The 24,216-nt window shown below is 46.0% G+C and overlaps 1 protein-coding gene and 1 long non-coding RNA gene across 3 annotated transcripts; one reads left to right on the plus strand and one right to left on the minus strand.

Moving 5' to 3' along the window:
- The first annotated feature begins 1,955 nt into the window (after positions 1-1,955).
- Positions 1,956-20,963, plus strand: VPS33B (VPS33B late endosome and lysosome associated). 2 transcript variants are annotated; one of them, XM_004431958.3, is made up of 23 exons: positions 1,956-2,790; positions 6,781-6,861; positions 7,221-7,282; positions 8,871-8,920; positions 9,119-9,186; positions 12,457-12,502; positions 13,788-13,882; positions 14,178-14,282; positions 14,699-14,795; positions 15,019-15,096; positions 15,297-15,370; positions 15,659-15,745; positions 15,937-16,027; positions 16,247-16,321; positions 16,575-16,639; positions 16,761-16,815; positions 17,756-17,802; positions 18,392-18,524; positions 19,155-19,228; positions 19,721-19,822; positions 20,001-20,076; positions 20,184-20,300; positions 20,611-20,963. In XM_004431958.3, the coding sequence occupies exons 1-23, from the start codon at positions 2,695-2,697 to the stop codon at positions 20,688-20,690; spliced, it is 1,854 nt and encodes a 617-aa protein (XP_004432015.1). In that variant the 5' UTR covers positions 1,956-2,694; the 3' UTR covers positions 20,691-20,963. The 2 variants fall into 2 exon arrangements, with proteins under 2 accessions (XP_004432015.1, XP_087285090.1); XM_087428964.1 differs by lacking the exon at positions 15,019-15,096.
- LOC147917690 (uncharacterized) lies at positions 19,384-23,884 on the minus strand. Its single transcript, XR_015551634.1, has 2 exons — positions 23,617-23,884; positions 19,384-20,284 (listed from the first exon to the last, which is right to left on the minus strand). It is a non-coding gene; the product is annotated as an uncharacterized LOC147917690 (long non-coding RNA).
- Positions 23,885-24,216: the final 332 nt, after the last annotated feature.

Here is a 24,216-nt window from a genome sequence, read left to right on the forward strand (position 1 = left end):
AGTGGGAGCACAATGTTTGTTTTTGCTTAATCTTGTATTATAGAATTTTTCAAACATATGAAAATAGAATATTGTAATGCAATGAGCCCCTGTGTACTCATCACCCAACTTCAACATTTAACAAATGGCCAATCTTTTTTCATTATTCTGCATACTTCCTCACATCTCCCCCTGGCTTATTTTAAAGCAAATCCCGAACAACATATTATTTCATCTGTAAGTACTTAAGTATGTATCTCAAAGAGATAAGGACTCCTTTTTAACATAGACATAATCCATTACTATACCTTAAAAGTTTTAGCAATTCCTTAATATCAGCTAATATTCTGATAGTATTCTGATTGTTTCATAAGTGACTTTTACAGTTGATTTCTTTGAATTAGGATCCAAACAAGCTCCACACATTGCAACACTGCATTGTGTTTTGTCCCAGAAGTCTCTTTTATTCCAAAGTGGTTTCCCCTTCAACTTTACTCTCCTCGCTGTTTGACAGGTTATTTGACCCATATAATTTCCTGCATTTTGGATTTGGTTGATTTCACCCTTATGAGGTCTTTTATCATGTTCCTACTACCCTCTATATTTCCTATGAACGGGTGGTTAGATCTTGAGGCTTGATCGGGTTCAATTTTTGGCAATGGATGATGCTCTGTACTTCGTATGCATCTCACCAGGAAATGAAGATGTGATATTACTGAAACCGAGGATGGAGTTCAAATCTCCCCGGATTAGAATGAAACTGTGCCTGCACCCACAAGGTTAATGTGGGAAACAAAGTAACCAAACTTTCTGAGCTCGCCTCCCAGAACAGCAGGACTGCTGATAAGAGAGAGTAGCTTGCTGACAGCCTTCTGCCTGACTAAGCAGCATGCAGGAACGTTGAGAAGCTAAAATGACTGACTGTAAACTTTACACGTCATAAACTAAAGATCCATCACATGCAACACATAGAATCCCCCCGAATTTGCACAGGTGGCCCATGAAGAAATAGGAAAGACAACTGCCCCTGCACAGAGGACTCTTAGAACTTCAGCCCCCAAGGCCACATGCTCCCCTCCCCATCTCATTCTCACAATATGCTTTGGAAAAATGCTTAGAACTGTAGGTAGACAAGCTAATCTGTGATGGATAGAAAGAATAGCTTGTTAGCAGAAAATTTATGTCCTCTGCCCAAACTGTTCCTTCTGTCCCAGATAAGGAAAGAAGTGAGGTTTTCTTAAATTCCTCAGGAATGTTTCATTCAGCAGATCCACTATGGAGAGGCGTCAAATGATCTATGGTCATCCATGACGTGACATTTCTGAGCCCCCTCCCCACTCCCGTTCGCTTTATGATTCGCATTTCCAAATCAGTTCCCTTTAAGATGGGTTTTTTAGAACGATAGTCCACCATCTTCCGATATGCTAGTTTATTGCTTATTAAAGTTCTTTGTCCACCACGCCTGCTTGGCCTCTTATCTTGCAGTGGGCAGATCAAGCCCTTGCTTGGTATCATTATGATTGATTAGTGAGTTCAGCTTTTGTCAGCTGGATCTATTCGTTATAATGTCTCTCATAAGCTTTTTTTTTAAACAAGGTAGATATAGATCAATACCATCACCCCTGAAAATTTCCTAATTTCTCTTCCCAGTCAATTCTCATCCCCAAAGTCAATCACTTTTCTGAAATGTTTTCACCATGGATTAGTTTTTCCTATTCTAGAACCTTATATAAATGGCACCACACAGATGCCACTCTCTTGTCTGGATTCTTCCACTTATTCAGTTTTTATTGTATGAATGTGCCATAGTTTATTTATCCATTTTCCCACAAAGGGCATTAATGAGTCAAAACTCCGGTATCCAAAGGTCACATCGGGCGCGTCTTAGCTTCCATTGGCTTCTTCCACGTTCCTCTTCTCTCCCCTCACCATTTACCGCCCCTCCCTACCTCCTCTCTCCCCTAGGCTCTCCCCCCGCCGCCCATCTCTACGCGTCTCGCCTCCCGCAGCTGGGAAGCCAGAATGCTCCTAGCTCGCAGCTAAATGTGTGGAGCGGATTTGATCGACAGCCAAGATTCCCAGTGATCAGTGCCCTCCGGACTCCGAGTTGCTTTCGCTCATTTTACGAAGTTCTGAAAATCGAGCAAGTGCCCAACTCTCCCTTGAGTGAGCGAGGAGAATTCGGTGTTCGCTTAAAATTAGTTTAAGGTATAATTCTTTCATGCAAAGAACACCGCCTGTGGCCAGCAACGAGACTGGAACGTTGACGCGTTGCCTCCCGGTTTCAAACGTCCCTTCCGGGACGCCGTCCCCTTCCCGGTATGCTGAGCGCTGGGCGAGTGAACGGGCCTTCCGGGAGGTCTAGGAAGTCGCTTCTCAGTCTGGCAGGGGGCGGGGTTTTCCCTCAGGCCGCGCAGTCTGCGGGTGTAGATCAGAATCCTGCTGACCGGCAGAGTGGCACAGGGAGGGGCGGGTCTGGACACGGTGGCTGCAGGCCTGAGGCGAGGGCCGCTCAAGGCTGCGGCTCTCTGGCCGGGAGGTGGCCCTTCATTCCTCGAGTGTAGCTGAGGACCGAGGGCCCCTTCGGGGGCTCTTTGGAAGTCAGTGCCCAGGCCTGCAGGAGAGCCACCCTGCGCTGACCCTGCGCTGCTGCCGGCCTTCTCAGAGCAAGGAGCGTCCTCCTTCTTCCACCCCGCGGCTCAGGGGACCGCTGCCATGGCTTTTCCCCATCGGCCGGACGCCCCGGAGCTGCCTGACTTCTCCATGCTCAAGAGGCTGGCCCGAGACCAGCTCATCTATCTGCTGGAGCAGGTCAGTGCCCGCCATGCCTGGGGCCTTTAGTGCATCAGCAGTTCAACAATCACTGCACGCATAGTTCTTCTTTGCGGAGACGTCTTGATCTTGTTCCTGGCCCTTGGTGGTGTCCTTGGAGCTTCTGCAGCAGGTCCAAAAAGCAGCACTCAGGGAGGAAAATCAGAGGGCAGTAAGAGCTGCTTGGGACCTGGCCTGAGAGCTAGTGGAAATCACTTTTTTTCATACAGGGAAGGGAAACACCACTAGTGCCAGCCATCACTGGGGATGGAAAGATGCTTAGGACGTCTTTGTCATTATGGATCTTACACTCCATTAGTAGCTGTGTGGAACACAAATTCCCACACCGGGTATCATGTGGTAAATGAGTGACAGCTAGGGTGCCTGAAGCATTCAGAATAAGCCATCATTTCTGGCTAGAGTTATTTAGGAGTTTCAAGGAGCTGGAGTGTGAAGAAGAAGCATATTTTTCTGGGCCGGCCCCCGTGGCTCAGCGGTTAAGTGCGCATGCTCCACTACTGGTGGCCCGGGTTCGGATCCCGGGCGCGCACAGAGGCACCGCTTCTCCCGCTATGCTGAGGCCGCGTCCCACATACAGCAACTAGAAGGATATGCAGCTATGACATACAACTGTCTGCTGGGGCTTTGGGGGAGAAAAAAAAAAGGAGGAGGATTGGCAATAGATGTTAACTCAGAGCTGGTCTTCCTCAGCAAAAAGAGGAGGATTAGCATGGATGTTAGTTCAGGGCTGATCTTCCTCACAAAAAAAAAAAAAGCATATTTTCCTTAGAGATGGGAGAGTGTGTTCCAGACAGATGGACTGATAGGAGCAAAGTTGAGGAATAGGGAAGGGAAAGGCATGTTCAGGGACGAGAGCGATCAGAAGTTACACAGTACACATTAGGCAGCCACTGAAGATTTTTTCCCGTTTGTCGCATGGAGCAATACTCGCAGTACTTGAAGATGATTCTAATAGCCATGTGTGGAGTGGGGAAATGGGTGATAAGAAGGCCAGTTAGGGGGCCGGCCTGGTGGTGTAGCTCTTCAGTGCACGCACTCTGCTTTGGTGGCCTGGGGTTCACAGGTTTGGATCCTGGGCACGCACTGACGCACCACTTGTCAAGCCATGCTGTGGCTGCGTCCCATATAAAGTGGAGGAAGATGGGCACAGATGTTAGCCCAGGGCCAGTCTTCCTCGGCAAAAAAAAAGAGGAGGATTGGCATTGGATGTTAGCTCAGAGCTGATCTTCCTCACACACACATAAAAAAGGCCAGTTAGGAGGCCATAGATCGGACTGAACTAAGAAAGGCCCACACAAAATTAGTGGCAGTGGGAATGAAGGGAAGTGATGGATTTTTAAGTCATGGTGAAAGAAGACTCAAAGACTTATTGATTGGTTGTGAAGGTTGAGAGAGAAGCAAAGCTGAGTTTGAAATTTTGACTTAGGTTAATGGAAAAATAATGCTGTTACTATAATCATAGTGGATTATATGTATAGTTATTTGTTTCACGTCCATCTTCCCCAATAGATTGGAAGGTCCTTGGGGACAAGGAGCATGTCTGTTTTGTTCAACACTAAACAAACTAAGCTAGGTACCCAGTGAGTACCTAGCTTAGAGTCGGGCATGTAGCATGTGCTTAATAAATATTTGTTGCATGAACATTGAATGTAAATGAAGAAAGAATTAGAAAGAGCAACGGGTTTGGTGGGGGAAGTTGATTAGTTTGGGTTTTGATAGGGTGAAATTAAGATACTGGTAGGAAATACTGCTGTAACATCCAGCAGATAGAAATGTAGAGCTGCAGCTGGGATGAAGATGGGGACTTGGGAGAACCTCAGAGAACCTCAGGAGATCTGGGACTATATTTTGTTTCTCTTTTATATGCCCCATAGTGGTAGCACAATGGTTTGCACATAAGAGACACTCAACAAATGTCTGAGGAATTGAAGAGAGATGCTAGTTAAAGCCACTAGTTCATGTGAGAATCACATGAAAAAGAGTAAATGAGACCAAGGATAGAAACTTATAAATGAAGTGTAGGTGAAGAAAAGCTTCCCACAAGGGTGACTCAATATGGACAAAGTGGATTTCCATGCAATAATATCCTCTTCAAATTAACTTCTTTTGACTTAATTCTTGTTAATGGTCACTGCTATTCACACTTGAAACCTCAGAATCATCTTTGAGTCTCCTTTCTCCCCTCATACTTACTGAACCAGTTGCTGCATCCTATGGATATTTCATTACACCTGAATTTTTAAATAGTGATTATAAAATAATACATGTTGTAGAAAATATAGAAGATAAAGGAAAGTGTAAAGAAAAAAATCATTTATAATCTTACCATCAGATACAAGCACTGTTCTTTCAAGTATTTTAAAAATTCTGGGGCCAGCCCCTTGGCCTATTGATTAAGTTTGGCATGTTCTGCTTCAGCAGCCCATGTTCGGATCCTGGGCATGGACCTACACCACTTGTCAGCCATGCTGTGGTGGCAACTCACATACAGAATAGAGGAAGATTGGCACAGATGTTAGCTCACAGCAAATCTTCCTCGGCAAAATAAACTAAAAAATTCTGTTACATATTTCCATGTATCTCTTAAATAACCTATTTTTGTTCAGAGCACCACCAGCCTAAATCAGGTCCTCATTTAGTTGCCACACGCTTGGGCTGCTTGGACTGTTGCATTAACCACATAAGTGGACTCCTTGCCTCCAGTTTCTCATGTCTCCAATCTGTTTTACCCACAGTTCCCAGATTTACCTAACTAAAATTCCCAGCTGATTGGATGCTTCAGTGCACAAAAGCTTTCTGTTTTTCCTTTTTCCATAGAAGATCAACTCCAAACTCCCTAACCTGGCATTTGGGGCCTTCATGCTCCATTTCTAGTCACTGGTTTCTGTCTTATTTCCCACCATTCCTCTACAGCAAGATTTCTCAACCTTGGTTCTATTGACATTTTGGGCTGGATAATTCTTTGTTGTGGGTCTGTCCTGTGCATTGTAGGATGTTTAGCAGCATCCCTAACCTCTACCTACTAGATGCTGGTAACATCCTCTGCCCAAGTCAGACAACCAAAAATGGCTCCAGATTTTGCCAAATGTCCCCTGTGGGGCAGAATCATCCCTGGTTGAGAACCACTGCCCTATATAAACCCTATGCATTAGCCAAACTGAATTACTTGTTCTGTCCTTACCATTCAGCCTGTCCTCTTTCCCTGGCCTTTGCTGGATTGCCATCTTAATACGTCACTGCCAACACCCTAGCCATGTGTCAAGGCCTAGTTGAGAGGAAACTTTCAATGACTTCCCCCTCTCTGCCACTCAGTGTGACCTCTCCTTCCTCTGGACAGATGAGAGAGCAGCGTTAGGAGTGGTGATGCAGGAATCAGATGACAGAGATTTGGGGTAGGAGAGTGGGTGGGTTCGTGAGGACTGTCCTGGGCTAGCTTTTCTGCATTGAACATAGGTTATTTTTGTAATTAGAAGAAAAATGCTACTTAAAAAGATATTTGGCAGTTAGTTGAGGGGTTGCAGGAATGCAAGGTGGGGTTTTGTTTTGTTTGGTTTGGTTCAGCAGGAGATCAGGGTTATTGGGAGACAGAGTAGAGGAGGCAGTGGAGAAGAGGAGCAGTGTGCAGAACAAGGTCACAGGAGAGTAGAAGAGTCGAGTGACAAGGACTTAACCTTAGAAAGATGGTGAAATATCTTTCCACTGTTACGGAAAATGAGAAGAAGACAAAATAGGTGAATATATAGAGAAATGTCAACTGTGGATATAGACAATGAATAAGGTGCTGGGGTTGGTTATGTCGAGCATCTGGAGTTTCCATCACCTGAGCACATCACAGCCTAATAGAAGGACATAGTAAACATATACTCCAGCTCAGAAGCTGTGCTTCTATTAAACGAATGGCTGGATGAGCTCTCAGCCGAGGGAGTTTGTGTGACCTATGAGTGACCCAAGATACTATGTCTCCTTCAGCTTCCAGGAAAAAAGGACTTGTTCATTGAGGCGGATCTCATGAGCCCTTTGGATCGAATTGCCAATGTCTCCATCCTAAAGGTATATACCCCTTTTCCCAGGTGGATGCAGGCCCCTCTTTCCTCATTAAGCAGTTTTTCTTTTGATGAACAATACAAATTACTAAAGAGTGACTATCCTTATAGGGTAAATATAGGATCGCTGAATCAGGTGGACAAAGGGGGACTGATGCTCTTGTTTGTATTGTTTTTTAATTGTTTTACTTTTGGTTTTTCTATTGACAGTTTGAGGAAGGTTCAGTGGGGTGGTTGTCAGGGAGGCAATTTGATTCCTAGAATTAGCATAAATAGGAGCCCTTCTAGAAGTCCCCTGTCTTTGTATCATGCTTTGTGGTTTCCAAGCACTCTTATGTCCATTGTCTTGTTGGATTTTCTCTATAGCAACACGAAGTAGACAAGCTGTACAAGGTGGAGAACAAGCCAGCCCTCAGCTCCAGTGAACAGTGAGTGTCGGGGAGAGTCCAGCTCAGCTCCAAGCTGGAGAAGGTCCCCGTACATTTGCCTTTGCTCTGTCCTTGGCTGAGATCTGGCACCATGTTTGTGATATGGTTCACCTGCCTGCACCTTCAGATTCATGCCTACTTTATGCTTTAGCTTCTTCATGGGTCTCCCTTTCTGCAGCTTCTTCCTCCTTTGGCTTCTTCTCTCTCTAACCCAGTCTACCATCTCTAACCAGATTGATTAATCTTTCAAAAATATTTTCATCATGGTCTTCTCAAGAACTTTCAGGCTTTCCCATTACTTGCTGGTAAAGTCCAAACCACTCATCATAGATTCCCAGGCTCTCTCCAGGGAGGCTCTTTCCAGACTGGTCTCTCACGTGTCCCCTCAAGCCTCTACATTTTTTTTTTTTTGTGAGGAAGATCAGCCCTGAGCTAACATGCCAATCCTCCTCTTTTTGCTGAGGAAGACTGGCCCTGGGCTAACATCTGTGCCTATCTTCCTCTACTTTAAATGGGACGCCACCACAGCATGGCCTGACAAGCAGTGCATTGGTGCGCACCCAGGATCCGAACCCCGGCCGCCAGCATTGGAGCGCACGCACTTAACCACTACGCCACGGGACCGGCCCCTCAAGCCTCTACTTGACATGCAGTTCCATGCACTTCCCAACTATCTGCGTGTGCCTTCGCCCCTTTGGCCACACCATTCACTCTTGCCTGAGATTCTCTTCTGTCCTCGCTCCCCGTGTAAAAACTACGCAGTCTCCAGAGCCCTGGCCCACCTTCTCCGTGAAGCTCTCTGTTGCCATTCCCGTCCAGGGTGATTCCCTCCTCCTCTGGATTTCCATGGTGTTTAGTATTTGTCCTATTCCCTTGGCACACAGTCTATACTGCCTGTTGTCTGGTGGGGTTTTTTGTGTTGTTTTGTTTTAATATTTCTCAAACTTAAGTATTGTACACCCTGCCTTAGAGGAACAAATTCTCCTGGATATGTGAAGAATACATCCATGGACCCCAATTTGAAAAACATTTTTTTCTTTAAAAATATTATATCAATTTATTTAAATTTATTTCTGTTGGTATACACTCTGAGTTGAGGAGGTTTCATGCTCCTTGTGATTGGGTTTCGCTGCTTAAATGCCTTCACAGATCTCCATGCTTTCCTCACTCTTCAGCCATCAATCGTAGACTGCAGGCTTGTGAATGGATGAAAAACATTATTTTATATTACTATTTCTTGTATTTTTTTTTGGCACTTGACTGTTAATATACTCCATACATATGTGTGTCTTATTTTGCCCAATAGATTATAAATTACTTGAGAGCAGGGACTCTGGGTCCACCATAGGGCCGATAAGTGCCCCCAGCTCACCACAGTACACCTGTTGTATCTAGGGGAGTCTTCTGTGATCAGTATGTGGTAGGCCAAGAGAGCTGGCATAGCTTTGGCTAGGATGAAAACAGTAGGCCTGTCAAGAAGGGCAAATGGGGAAAGAGTTGGTATTGTTTCAGTTTCTTCTAAGCTGCTATCACCAACTTCATGATTTTTCTTTACTGAGTTGTTTTTTTTCCCCCTTCTCTCCCACAGATTGTGCTTCTTGGTCAGACCACGCATCAAGAATATGCGATACATTGCCAGTGAGTATGCCATGGTACTGCATGTAACTAAGCCCTGGGAAAGGGTGGGCAAGGTCTAAGGGTCTTGGCCCTAAGGACTCATTAATAAGAAAAGAATTGTTGGAGTTGGCCATGCCACTTGTAGGGGATATCTGCTTCCTTGCTTCTAGTCTAACAAATGGACTGGGCCTTTCTGGGTTGCATTCCTTCTGTCTGTAGATCTTGTCAATGCTGACAAATTGGCTGGCCGAACTCGAAAATACAAAGTGATCTTCAGCCCTCAGAAGGTGAGTTTGGATTCTGGAGGGAGTGGGATAAGGTAGAACAGGATTGAGGACTAGGGAGGGGTAAGGAGTCAACATTTGTATCTCCCTCAAAGCAAATTATATATAACTGAACAAAATACCCTTCACTGTCTTTTCGTTAGTGTAGCTCTGATTGTTTCACAGAGGGTCGGTCATCAAACTGCCCCAAATAAAGATTGTAGAATTGTGAGAGGTAGCCTCTACATAGATTTCTTTAAATGAAAAGATTCACACTTTTGAAGTAGAACCTGCTATATGTCCCTTCTAACACTAATTGCTATATAGTAATGGTGCACGATATTATGGCTTTTCAGTGACTTTATCCCTATATCTCTTTAATAACAAGTACAATAAATCATCACCCCCCAGGCTTATCCAAGGCATGTGGCTAGGCTGCCCCTGAGTTACTAGAACCATACCAGCATTCCTTGGAAGAGCCTTTTCTTACACAGGAAAGGAACCTTAGAGACCATTTTACTCCACCTCAGCTTTGAGCAAATGTGGGAATTGAAGCCCATGGTCACACGGTGAATTAGCATAGCCAGGCTAGGTCTCTTCCTTGTTTACCTCAGTAATTGCAGTAAGTATTCGGTGATCTGTATAGTATTCATTTCTTGATTATACCCAGCTCCTCTCTCCCCTCCACGTCAGCGAGGTGCATCTGCAGTCTCACTGATTGGAGGGAACAACGTACCAGGCCTTGACATTGCCAGCTGTTGGCCTGTAAAGCTATACCAAGTAGTGCATGGCACACTGAGAGCAGGCAGAAATTAAAGTTGAAAGGACAGGGGTTTATTCTTTTTCAATTTTTCTAAGAAAATTCTAGAGAAAATAGAAGCAGTAGCTAAAACTAAAGACGCTGATGTCAAACTGTCTGGATGTGAATCCTTGCTTTAGCACTTATTACCTGTGTGATCTTGGTAAGTTACTTAATTGTTCTGTGTCTCAATTTTCTCATCTGTCAAATGGAGTTAATAATAGTACTTATCTCTTCTAATTTAAATGAGATGACTTTCAGACTCTGTTAAGAAATCTAGTGGAATCATAGGCTTATGTTGTTTTCTCATCATGTAAAAGGAATAAAAGGAAAGAGCCAGTGACCTTCCTTTGAAGATCATTTGAAGATTGATAGCACAGTCTTACAGCCATTTATCCTTTTTAGGAATACAAATATATCAAGTATAACATTATTACTAGGACAAGAAATTATTGAGTAAGACAACCAATCAGAATTATATGTTACTTTTATTTTTTATTCAAGTATAATTGACATACAATATCCTATTAGTTTCAGCACAGGTTACTTTTGAATGTTATTAAAGGAGCTATGGCAAGAATTTCTAGTTTTTAGAGTTTTTAGCCTTTTTTTCAAATTACCCCTTCCAAGGACAGATTTGTTTAAACAGGGACTAGAACAAGTTGGTAACAGTTTCAAATAAGCTTCTGTATTACCCAGAAAACCAAAATTGTTATTTTTATGAATTTTCTCCGTTTAACACCCTATCTAATAAAATTCTTTGACCTAATTTTATATCACAGGAAGATCTCTCCCTCAGTAGCTGTAGGGAAGAGAAAATCACTATCTCTTCCTGAGACTCCCTTTGTTAATTGGGAAGATTGGCAGTTTTCAAACTGGGCTCTAGAATTCCATTAGTTGGCATTAAAAGTTAAAAGTAGGCCTGTAGAGGGGCCAGCCCAGTGGTGTAGTGGTTAAGTTTGCACGCTCCACTTTGGTGGCCCAGGGTTCACAGGTTTGGATCCCGGGCGTGGACCTGCACGCCATTAATCAAGCCGTGCTGTGGCAGGCATCCCGCGTATAAAGTGGAGGAAGATAGGCACGATGTTAGCCTAGGGCCAGTCTTCCTCAGCAAGGAAGGAGGATTGGCAACAGATGTTAGCTCAGGGCTAATCTTCCTCACCAAAAAAAAAAAAAAAAGTAGGCCTATAGATTTCAGTTTTACTGGCAGAAATGAGTGAGGGATGAGTCAGACTCTTCTTTGTAACAGTAAAATAAGCACATAGCATTAATCTTCCTCATAGAGTTAACCTCATAGAGATATTACGAGGATTAAGACAAGTAATCCTTGTAAAACACTAAGAACAGTGCCTAGCACCTGTTAAATGCTTAATGTACGTCCACTATTATTATTGTCATCATCATTATCCAATGGGATGTGCTCAGCTTTCTTCCTCATTACCTTCAAATATTTCATCCTTTCCCCACTTGTCTCGAAGGAGGAAGAGACGCTGACCTTGCCTCATCTGAGATAGCCGATTCACCCTTGTTCTTGGCACTATCCTTGCATTCCTTCTCTACTCTTGCTTCATCAGGTAGACTCTTTTCTCTTGTCTTCAACATGTCTAACCCTTCTAAACAATTCTCCCCGTTTCATCGCTTCAATCAGGGGATCTCCCTTCTTTCATGGCCAGACTTCTGTGAAGAATTATCTACTGCCACTGGTTCTGCTTTCTCCCTTCCACCTTCATCTTTTAATCTAGTCCCCTAAGACCTCTGTTGTCAAATCCAGGAATGTCTGTTTCATGCTCATCCTACTTAACTTCTCTGGCATTTGACACCACTGCCCATTCTTTGAAACTCTGACCTTCCCTGCTCTTAGAGCTGCTGTTTTCTCCTATTCCCGCCTCTCTGTGTATCATTTCTCAGTCTTTTCTGCCAGGTCTCACACTGTGTGTCCCTTTAATTTTGATGTTCCCTAGAGTCCTGTCCTTAGCTCTCTTCTCCTTCTGTGTTCTTTTCTCTTAGACAAACCACCCACTTTAAATACAGTGTGTGTGCCGCTGACCCCCAAGGCTGTATCTCCAGACCTCCCTCAGTGTCTCCAGAGGTCCCATGGACATCTAACCAGAAACCCCTCTCTCCACACCCCTGCTCTTTACCTCCCGCATGCTCCTCCTCCACTACTTCTATAGCACTGTCATGCCCCTCCTCCCATCTCTGCCTGCAGGACTCACCTGCAGTGACAGCTGAATATCTTCTCCTTTGTAAAGCTCTTCCACTCTCTCAGGGAGAAAAAAGCAATTAACTTAATAAATTAATTAAATGGATGAAAGAGAAGCAGTGTTGGGCTAGATGATTCCAGTGTTCCTTTCTAGATCTAACAGTCTAGGTTCTCTTGTCTTTTTCACTGGATTCACTAAGTATTGTCCTCCTCAGTGACCATAGAGAAACTCTAGAGAAATGGAAAGAATAGAGGGGAAGGTAGTTACAATCAGCTTCCTTTTCTCTTTCAGTTTTATGCATGTGAGATGGTGCTTGAGGAAGAAGGAATTTATGGAGGTGAGAGGAGATGAATGTGAGTGGAAAGGGGGAGAACATATAGAAGAAGGAAATAATTGTTGCTCCCCCTGCCCCATCTCCTCCTTTTCCTTGTCTCAGTCCTGTTGGCCTAGTGGGAAGAGAGGCTCCTGAGAAGGGAATGGGAGTGGGACCCCCAGTTAGAGCACTAGCGGGATAGTGGGAAGGGGACTTATAGTTGGAAATCACCAACTGCTCTAGTCTTACCTTCCGAGACACCAGCAAGGAAAAATCGTGCCTTCCCTCTTCTGTGTTTTCCTCACTCCATTCACCGTGCAACACAAACTCAATCACAGGACTCCCTGCTGCAAGTCCTGCAGTGGCTCAGTATAAAGCCCAGAATCCTTGAGATGGCGCCCTGTGCCTTCACAATCTGGCCCCTTAGCCTCATCACGTGCCTCTCCTTTCTCCTAACTCACTACCTTCCAGCCTTGGTTACCTTGCACATGCTTTTCCTGTTGCCTAGAATATTCTCTACCCTGCGACTTTTTGCCTACCCAAATCTTACTCAAATTTTAAGCCTAGGGGGCCGGCCCGGTGGCATAGTGGTTGTTTGCGTGCTCCGCTTTGGCGGCCCGGGGTTTGCAGGTTCAGATCCTGGGTGTGGACCTACGCACCGCTCGTCAAGCCATACTGTGGCGGCATCCCACATACAAAATAGCAGAGGATGGGCATGGATGTTAGCTCAGGGCCAATCTACCTCATCAAAAAATAAATAAATAAATCTAAGCCTAAATATCACTTCTTTAGGGAAGTCTTTTCTCATACCCCTGGTTGAGGGTGATCCCTGAAATATTTGTGCTCATGGACAGCTGTTTTACTTCTTTGGAGCACAACTATAATTAAATTTGTCTGGTGCACATCTCTCCTACTAGACTGTAAACTCCGGAAGGTTGGGAGTGTGTCTGTTTTGTTCACTACTGTCTCCCCAGTGCTTCGCCTAGTGCCTGCCTATGTGCAGCTTCAGTCAATATTTGTCTGATAATGAATGAATGTTTCCTCAGCACTTTTGGTCAGCCCTCTAATGGAAACACACCCCTTATCACACTGTATTACAAGCTGTCGTATACAGGTCTCCTTTCGTTACCAGACTGTGAGCTCCTTCAGGGCACAGACTATGTCATTCATCATTGAGTATCCAGTGCTTAGTACTGTACCCGGCATGTGGCAGGCACAAGGAAATTTTTGCATGACTATGGTGGACCTTCCCTCTTAACGTGGAACTAAGTGCCTTCTGCAGGGAGGCTGATGCTCTCTGTACCCACAGATGTGAGCTGTGACGAATGGGCCTTCTCTTTGCTGCCTCTTGATGTAGATCTGTTGAGCATGGAACTACCAGAATTTTTCAGGGACTACTTCCTGGTAAATGTGGGGCCCTTGGTCTTGGCATCGATGGGTGGGGACAAACATGGGGTCCACTGGGCTAGACATAGATGTAACCTTCATCCAACTCAAATAATTTATTATGAGTGATGGTGATTTGGAGCTCGAGTGCTACTGATTGATGTCCATGGGGCTTCCTTTGGGGCCAATCAAAATGAACTTTCAAGCATTCCCCAGACCCTGCCTTCCTGCTCTAGGGCTTCTAGGGCTAGCCACTTTCCAGATGGATCTGTCGGGTTGATCCATATCTTTGTGCCCCATATGGTCCCTGCAGGAAGGAGATCAGCGTTGGATTAACACTGTGGCACAGGCCTTGCACCTTCTCAGCACACTCTATGGACCCTTTCCTAACTGCTATGGAATTGGCAGATGTGCCAAGGTGAGCACTAGCAGTACTGTTGTCCCGATAGCCCCTATTTCACCTGTTCTTGACCCACCAAGGATTGTCCATGGGCATCTGTGATATGAGGTATATTCTCTACTCTCCTTTTATTGCCCTAGAATAGTTCCTCAGAGAGGAGAATTTGTGTGGCTAACAGAAAGGCAAAAGCCAGGACCTCCTGGGTAGCATTCCTAAATCTCTTGATCTGTGGGGGTGGAGATACTCCTTCATTGGTATGGGGAGGGGCAGGGAGGGATAGGAACAGATGGGAGTAGAAGAGGTAATATTGTTAATAATCAGCTCCCCTCATGGGGTCAAGGAGAAGTGTCATATGGAAAGGGGTTGGCTTCTAAAGGTGTAGGGCTGCAGTAGGGACCTGGATACAAGATCGAGAACATCTTGGGCCCTGGCAGATGTCACATGAATTGTGGAGGAAACTGGAGGAGGAGGAGGATGGTGAAACCAAGGGCCGAAGGCCAGAAATTGGACATGTCTTTCTCTTGGACAGAGGTACATTATGCTCAGCACTCCTCTCGTCTTTGGACCCTAGAAGACATGGGAATATGGAAAACAGGGTGGCACAGTTAGGATCCTCAAGTTGGGGCTGTGAATGCCAGCCTTAATTGGAGCATGGGCACTTGGGCCCTATGGAAGGCACTTGAGCTGATACTGAGCAAATTGGGTAGAAGGCTGCGTCAGGGAGGACCCTCATGGTCGGAGATCTTGGTTTCAGACATGGACTTCGTGACGGCACTTTGCTCCCAGGTGGTTTATGAGGGTCTGGTGGATGACACCTTCCGCATCAAGTGTGGTAAGTGGCATCTTGCAAGATGGAGGTGGTCCTCCTGGGCCTCCTGCAGCAGGGCAGGGCTTGTGGGAGAGACGCAGACTCTGAGTGAACTGCTGCTGGCTTCCGAATAGTTTGGGGGACCTTTAACAGAAGGTCAAGAAGGCATTGGAGAAGGAAGGACTCATTGGAGATCCTCATAGCTGTCCCCTCTGCTCTCAAAGGGAGTGTCGACTTTGGCCCAGAAGTCACATCCTCTGACAAGAGCCTGAAGGTGTTACTCAATGCTGAGGACAAGGTGAGAGTGTGGGGGCTGGCAGTGGATTTCCCCAGGGCCACTGCTCCCATGAGGCTGGGAGGGGAGGCTGAGTCCACGGGAGAGAGGGATGCCCCATCAGTGAAGAGCATATCCCAGAGAACGTAGCAGGTATTTGACATAGACTTATTGATACCAGCTCAGCGTTCTTTGTACTTTTGCTAGAATAAGTCTGAGCACTCCTCCTGCGCTATCATTACACTAATGAGGTAGGAAGGCACAAGTTATGGTTCTATGTAGTAAGTTGTTCCTGTCTTGTTCTCCTCACAGGTGTTTAATGAGATTCGTAATGAGCACTTCTCCAATGTCTTTGGCTTTTTGAGCCAGAAGGCCCGGAACTTGCAGGCCCAGTATGATGTGAGGCTCCAAGCCTGGGCTCCTCTGTTTTGTTTCCTCATTGGTTTCACAAGGCTGCTGCCCTTCGGCTCCCCTTCTGATCTACGGCAGGCTCCCTGTCTTTCTCTTGGATGGGTGGCAACTGAGGGAGTGTAGTGGTTTCTCCTGTCTGAGGGCAGGGAGAGGCTGACCTTGTGGGGACTTCCCCACAGCGCCGGAGGGGCATGGACATCAAGCAGATGAAGAACTTTGTGTCCCAGGAGCTCAAGGGACTGAAACAGGAGCACCGCCTGTTGAGTCTCCGTAAGTTTCAGCTTAAGGGGAGGGTGAGGGGAATGCTACAGAGGAGCATTGCCTCTGGAGAGGAGATCCTCTTGTCTGCCAAATAATAATCTTATTTGGTCTAAAATGGGAAGAAGTGCTTCTGCATTTTGCTTTAGGAGGTTTTTACTCTTCTGGATAATAAAAAGATATCCTTCTAAAACCAGGACTATGTCAGCTCCCTTTTCATCCTGTCTTCAGATATTGGGGCCTGTGAATCCATCATGAAGAAGAAAACCAAGCAGGACTTCCAGGAGCTCATCAAGACTGAGCATGGTAATAGCCTTGCTCCGTTACTTCTCACGCTTCTGCTTCCCTGGCTCCCGGCCCCATCCCACCCTGAAAAGATGCTCTCTGGCTCTTTCCAGCTGAGGCTGGCTGTGTGGAATGCTGGTTCATGCCAGAAGTCCTGGGGGTCCCTTAACCCACCCCAAGGATGGCGGAAGAGATGGGGAGACAGACACCTGTTAGCATAGATGGCAAGAGCTGAGCTGCTCCCAGTAACAGGCTCTCCTCTGATTATTCACAGCGCTGCTGGAGGGCTTCAGCATCCGGGAGAGCACCAGCTACATTGAAGAACACATAGACCGGCAGGTGCACAGGAGGCGGGGGATGCTGGGAATGGTGTTTAGAGGTGGGGTCAGCCTCCAGCAAGAGGAAGAGAAGAGAAGAACGTGCCTTATGAAACTTGAATTCTCCCTGACTCTTTCTTCAGGTGTCACCGATAGAAAGCCTTCGCCTCATGTGCCTTTTGTCCATCACTGAGAATGGTGAGCCCCAGGGCCCAAAGATGCCAGATTGAAAAACTATACCCTGGGGATAGAAGAAATCATTCTGAAAGAAATAGCAGACAGAACGTTTCCCTATAATTTTGTGAATTCTTTTCCCTTTCGGAAACATCCCTAGGTCTTAGGGTAATTTACCATCCCTGCCCTAAGCAGGACCACATCCAGTCACCCCAGAACAAGGCTTGCCACATCTTAGGACTGCAGAGGGGTGGAGCTCAGTGGCCTTTCCTTCATCATTCCATTTCGCCTCCTACCTTCAACAAGATTTCATAATAAAGATACAGTCTAGGAAAAAGGGACAGCTAACCAATTTCATCAACATTTTAAAAGCCCAGATTCTGCAACCTTTTATGGCAACTTGTTTTTACTATTGAAGTCTTCCAGTTGGTGAATATTCTTTAAGGTTGCTTTCTGCCCAGAGAAGTAGTTCACTTATTCTAAATCTCCTTTATTGTAGTTGGTTACCTCTGTGGAGAAAAACATTTAAGACTGCACTTTTGGAACTCATTTGAATACTCTTCCTGTTCCTCAGTAGCTGTAAAGCAGTTCCCAGTAGAATTGGCACATAGCCAGGAAGAAGTGCACAGGAAGTCCCTTCTCCTGCTGCATTCCACCCCAGCCCCTACTACAGTTAGTAGTTGTTTCAGTGTCCTTTCCTCAGCACCCTTATGGTTCAGGGCTCTTCCTTGGAACTCTCAGAACCAGGCTTTATCTTTCAATAAGCAAGCTTGAATTTAGGAGTCAGTTTAGAATCCACTGTATAGGATGCAAGGTTAACATCATTTACTGAATCCTTCTTGTTAAGGTTTTTCTGTGGGGATGAGGGTTGGTTGCTTGGTTGGTTGGTTTGTCTGTACATTTCAGGGCACCACAACTCGCTCATGAACCTGTTCTCATGAACCTGTATCTTCCTTACCCTCAGGATTGATCCCCAAGGATTACCGATCCCTGAAAACACAGTATCTGCAGGTAAGGGCAGGAGAATGTATTCTTGAAGGAACTTGGTGGAGGGAAGTCGTTGGGCATTTTTGAAAGAGGCAAAAGAAGAAATGGCCCCTTTCCTGTCCCTGTCACTGTCCTGTTCCCATCTGGCCTCCCTCCTAGAGGTTCTAGGGATAGTTACCTTTCAGCACGCAGAGGCCCTTCCCACTGCCCTGTTCACTCTGCTCCCCTCACGTGGGTGGCCAGTGCTGAGAGAGTTTGAACAATTTAGATGTTGGACCAGTTCATGAGTTCTTACCCCTGGGACTCGCCCTCACTTTAGCACCTTGTGAGGCATTGATATGGCTTTCCTTCAGGTCTTTCTCAAGTCTTTCCTCATCTGTGAAGCCTTCCCCACCATCCTTACATCAGTAGCTTGCTCTGTTCTCTAATAGTTTCGTACTGCTTTTATTCTTCTGTTTGGTGTTGGGTATTTCTGATGAAAATCTTTCACACATACAGTGTGAGCTCTTCAGAGCAAGACTGCATAATCCTCCTCTCCCTCACCTCCATATTACTTAACAGTGCCAGACCCTTGGTGGACACTCAGTAAATAGCCGAATTGCATTTTCTTCAGAGCTATGGCCCTGAGCACCTGCTGACCTTCTCCAATCTGCGGCGAGCTGGGCTCCTAACGGAGCAAGCCCCGGGGGACACCCTCACAGCTGTAGAGAGCAAAGTGAGCAAGCTGGTGACGGACAAGGCTGCAGGTGAGCAGGGAGCACAGGTAACCCTTCTCCCTCCCTGGCTATTGTTCCCTCTTCTCTCAACAGGCAGAGCACCTGGGAGAGAGAGAGAATGAGCTGGGGGAGGAGAATGTGATTCCCTACTACTACTGTCATTACTACTACTGCTGCTAGTAAGAGCAGTTTCCCTTTATTGAACACTTACCATGTGCTAGCCCTTTAGATATAGTTTCTCATTTGATCCTCACAAAGGTAAGTTTTATTATCTCCACTTTACAGATGAGGAAATTGAGGCTTAGAGAGGTTAAATGACTTGTTCAAGGTCCCTCAGTTAGTAAGTCAGATTTGAACCCAGGTCATTTTGACTCCAAAGCCTATACACTTAACCAGTAAACTAGGGTCACCCTGTAGATTGCATTTTGTAGATAGCTGGTACCCTGAAGGAGGGGAAGACTGTGGGTGGGGAGAAGGATGGTGAATGTCTTGATCAGTTCCAGGGAATTGTAGGTGAACAGCTCTGTGGAGGGTCTTCAGATGTGATAGGTCCTGCTATTTGAGAAGAGGCGGTCCTGTCACTTCATGAATGGTATCGCCTGTGGCAGTGTCCTGAATCCCTAGACCTTAGATGAAACCTAGCACAGATTTCTTCCCCAGGAAAGATTACCGATGCCTTCAGTTCTCTGGCCAAGAGGAGCAATTTTCGTGCCATCAGCAAGAAGCTGAATTTGGTATGTAGAACAGGGATGGATAAGGGAAGCAGCGGGTTCAGTCCTTTGTGGAGGACACTGAATCCACAAAAACCTTTTTATCGTTTTGTTTTTATAAAAATCCTTTCACTTGGTAGCATTATAGCATAAGCTTAATTTAATAATGAGACAAGACACAAAGATTCATTCATTTAATAAACATGGAGCAAGCACTTACCAATGCCAGGGAATAGGCTCAGTGCTGCTTCAGTGACAGACATGTCCCCTGTCACTGAGGGGACAAATGGGCACCCTTCCCTCCAGCCCTTCAGTAGGGAGCATGGGGAACTCATTCAAGAGAATCGGCAGGTACTGAACAGAAGCTTTCCTCTTTGGTTACAGAGTCGTTTTTTTTCCCCAGGGCTATTGCTCGTTCTCTCTTTAGTTGAAATAAGAACTGTTCTCTGGGATACGGAGTAAAGGACTGGAGAGATGAGTTGTCACTTGCCTCATGTATTCTCCTTTGCCCTCTAGATCCCACGTGTGGATGGCGAGTATGATCTGAAAGTGCCACGGGACATGGCGTATGTCTTCAGCGGTGCTTATGTGCCCCTTAGCTGCCGAATCATTGAGCAGGTGAGAACAAGTGACTCATCACTCCCATTCATATTTCACTCTCTCTTGGTCCCTGGCCTATCCCAACTTTTAACTACCCTAGTAACTAGCAAGAAAGGTGACAGTCTGGCTGCTGTGACCTTCCTTTCCTAAGCCTGATACAGTCTTAGACTTGAAACTAGAGCTTGCGCCTTCCCAGGTGCTGGAGCGCCGAAGCTGGCAGGGTCTGGACGAAGTGGTGCGGCTGCTCAACTGCAGTGAGCTGGCATTCACAGGTGTGTGGCATTGACAAGTGGGGGCAGGGTGGAAGGAGAGGAGGGCTTGATGCATCATCCAGTACTCGCGTGTCAGTGAAGAGCTGAGTCTGGTCTGATCTTCGCAGACATGACCAAGGAAGACAAGGCTTCCAGCGAGTCCCTGCGCCTCATCTTGGTGGTGTTCTTGGGTGGTTGCACATTCTCTGAGATCTCAGCCCTCCGGTTCCTGGGTAGAGAGAAAGGTAAGAGAGAACAGAAAGGTGAGAACAGGCCTCCGTGGGATTTGGGGGACAAAGGGCAGCACTCAGGAAGGCTTCTCTACTGGCTTCTGGGTACCACTTGCCGTAGTCTTGCTGTGGGCTGAATAGCAGGGAGCCCAGTTCCACCAGGCGTGGCAACTCACTGTGCCCAAGAGCATGGCATGAATGCATCTATGTCTATAAACTGGTGCTCTGATCCAGCCAGGGCTATGGAACTGGAGGGGCTTTATATGCTAGTGTTGGGAGCCTGTGATCCACTCTGTCACGTATGCTAGTGCTTTTGACTCCTTAGGGTACAGGTTCATTTTTCTGACGACAGCAGTCACCAACAGTGCTCGCCTTATGGAGGCCATGAGTGAGGTGAAAGCCTGAATCTTCCCTGGACACGTTCCCCAGTGGGATGCAGGAGTTTGGCTCCCAGCTGCTAACAACATGTCCACCAACTACCCAACTAAGAGCTGGGGAGCATGGAATTATTTGGGGTTTAGAGAACATGTCTGAGGAGAGATTTCACTTCCTGCCCCCAGGTATTTCTCTTGTTTATGAAGTACAGCCCATGCTGATAAGATATGAGCAGGAAGAGGTATCTTTTGCTAAATCCTGTTTGAGTATCATTGTAAATAAAGCCTCTCCTCTCAAATGTAATATGTTTAGTTCTGGACATGCACTTCCACCTTGATGAGTGAAGCACAGGGGCCTTCCTGTGCTCCGTGGCCTGGACTCTGTCTTAGCTCTGGGCCTGGTCTGGTTCTTCTTTGAAGGTTGCCCTGTACCAGAGTTTCCTCAACCATAAAATGAGGGGGATGGATTAGACAGATGATCAGCAAGCACCCTCCCAATTATAAAATTCTGTGATTCATTACACTTTAGAAAAAATGAGTTTATTATTGTTTTAACTTAAGGAGGCACTTCAATTTTAAGTGTTTGTTTCTTATTGGAGAATGAAAGACTGTGTCCCGTTAGAGCAATTTCAGGCATCAGCAAACGGTGCTCCTATAAAGGTCACCAGTGCCCTCCTAACTGCTGATTCTAGTGGCCTTTCTCTCCCCCTTTACCTTTTAAAAATTGTGAACTATAACCACATCTATTAGTGGTCTCATTTTAGACCTCTTCTAACTTGATCTCACTGATAACCACCCTTTTCCTTGAAATTCTCGTATTCAGCTTCCAGGACACTCTTTTTTTGTCCTCCTGCAGTCTCCTAGGTTGTACTTCTATCTCCTTTGATTACTCCTCTCTGCCTATCCACATTTGTTGACATCTCCCCTCTCTCTGTCCTTGTCATCCACTTTCAGATCCCAGGCTTTTGTCTCACTGCTTAGCTTTACACTAGCATTTCCAACCTGGTTGTCCCACAGGCCCTTCAAACTCAACATGTCTAAAATAAACTCTCAACCCGAACCTCCTGTTCCCAGTTTGAATCCCTAAGCCTGCTCCTCTTTCTGTATTTCCTTACTTGACATTCTCATCATCTACCCAAGTTTTGTTTGTGCAAGAAATTATATCCTTGATCTCAGATTTTTTTCTCTTTATCCCCTACGTTCAGCTGGTCCCCCTACCCATTATTTCTATTTTTATTTATTTATTTATTTATTTTTTCCCCCAAAGCCCCAGTAGATAGTTGTATGTCATAGTTGCACATCCTTCTAGTTGCTTTATGTGGGACGCAGCCTCAGCATGGCTGGAGAAGCGGTGCGTCGGTGCGCGCCCAGGATCCGAACCCGGGCCGCCAGCAGCAGAGTGCGCGCACTTAACCGCTAAGCCATGGGGCTGGCCCTCCCTATCCATTATTTCTAAATGCTTCTGGTTCATCCTCTCCTCACCCTCCCAATGGCAGAGGTACTTACTGGTTTTTGCCTGGGTTTTTGCAATATTGTCCCTCCCTGTTGCTCTGCCTATCTGTTTCCCAATCCACAGTGCTGCAACTTGTCAAAAGAAAGACCCAAACCTGTGTTGTTGGATCATCAAAAGTATTCTTTCCAAAGATGAATGGTAATGCTGTATCAGTGCTTATTCCAAAAAAAAATGCATACCTTAAGTATCTAGCTAGAATTTTCACAGTGCTATGTCAAGCTAGTGTGCAAGATCAAAGACGGTGCTGATAGGGCTCTTAGTTTGTATAAAGAATATGTGGCAGTCAGAAAAAGATTCTATGGCCAAGTGAATAAACAGGCAGTGCATTGCACTTACAGTCTAGAACGCTGTCCAATGGAAATATAATATGACCCTGTAAAAGGGTCATATACTTATACACACATTACACAGTGTTTTACGTGATGAGTATATGCTCTGAATGGTTATCTTCGAAAGATTCTATGACTTTGTTAGCTTCAGAACTACAGTGTAAAGGGCATGATAGCAAAATTGTGTCATCTCTGGATACTTACAATGCTGGCTCTGGGAACATGTCTGAAGATCACAAATGTTTGAAGCTTTCTGAAAACCTCTCACGTTAACAAAGAATGCAAGTACATTTAAAAAGTGGTGCCTGTGGTCCACTGTATTAGTGGTGCAGATGTTTGGCACCCTGCTGACAAGCTAAAGGATGTTGAAAGCACCAATGAAGTTCTTCTGAAAATGAAAAAAACATGGTCCCGAAGGTGAAGCAAACAAGCATCCTTTACTTTTCCTTCATGGAAATGGCAAATGAAGAGAATTCACATAGTTACAGTTGGCCAGTACACACGGGGAAAATGTACAATTTCAGTAGTAATCAAGCAAGTGCAAATCAAACAAGGAAATGCCACTTTTTGCCTATGAAACTAGCAGAGGTTTAAAAGGACAGTAGTACTCTGCCTGTTGAGGGTAAGAGGAGGGTACTCTTCAGTAAGGCTTCCTTGGTGGGAGGGCAAATTAATAAATACAGCCCCCCTGGGAAAGGAGCGTTCAGCAAGTGCACTTCTAGGAATCAACCCTAAGAAGACAATGCAAGATACAAAGATTTATGTATGAAGACATTTATTTGTAAAAATTATAAGCTATATATCTATCAATACCAAAATAGTTGAATTATGAGATATCTACAAGCCAGGACATTACACAACCATGAATTACTGAAAAAAAAAGTGATATATAAGCATTTAGGGATGTAGAATATTCAGTGAAAAAACGATACGAAAGTACTTTGATGTCGATTTTGAGTTTTAAAATTTTCATAGAATATTTACATAAACCCTTGTAATTTAAAGGGAAGCCACGCCCAGGTGATCTCCATTTATTTACCAATCGTGTGCCTCAGGCAAGTAACTCCACCTTTTAGAGACAGTTCCCTCCTCTGTAAAATGGCGGTAATACTCACCTAACAAGACTGTGGCGGAGATCAAATGGGATCAGTCTGGAAAGGCACCAGGCTCGTGAGCAGGGTCCTCTGTTCCGTCCCTTCCCATTAGGGTATGATTTCCTACATCTGGGGAAGATTGCCACGAAAGAGCAGTTCCCAGGCTGGCTACCTAGATGAGCGAGCGGAACAAGTTAAGGCGCCAGGCTTCTCTATTAAACCCGCTCCTGCCGCCCGGCCGGCTGCGGGCAGCGAGGCGGCTTCCGGGGAGGCCGGGCGGCGGTGGCGTTCTCACCCTTCCTGGCGGGCTCGGGGCGGCGGCGCGCGCTTCGAATCAAAACTGGGGCCGGGCGGGGTGGGGCTCCGACGACGTGGATGGCTGGCCAGTGGGGCGGGGTAATGTCCCTCCCCGCTGCGGCAAAGCGAGGAAAGCGACCCTCGCGCGGGCCCTGACCTAGCGCACGCGCAGACAGCGGCCACAGCCCCCACCGACGAGCGAGCGCTTCCCACGCCCAGCGCGCGAGCCCCGCCCCGAACCCCGGCGCGCTGAGACCCGAGCGCGCGCTCGCGACCTGCCGCCTGGGGTCGAGGGGGCGGGGCTTCGCGAGGAGCGACGGGACG

Source organism: Ceratotherium simum, chromosome 3 (genome assembly GCF_057802395.1).
Source record: "Ceratotherium simum simum isolate JZ-2026a chromosome 3, ASM5780239v1, whole genome shotgun sequence".
In the NCBI taxonomy this organism is placed as follows: domain Eukaryota; kingdom Metazoa; phylum Chordata; class Mammalia; order Perissodactyla; family Rhinocerotidae; genus Ceratotherium; species Ceratotherium simum.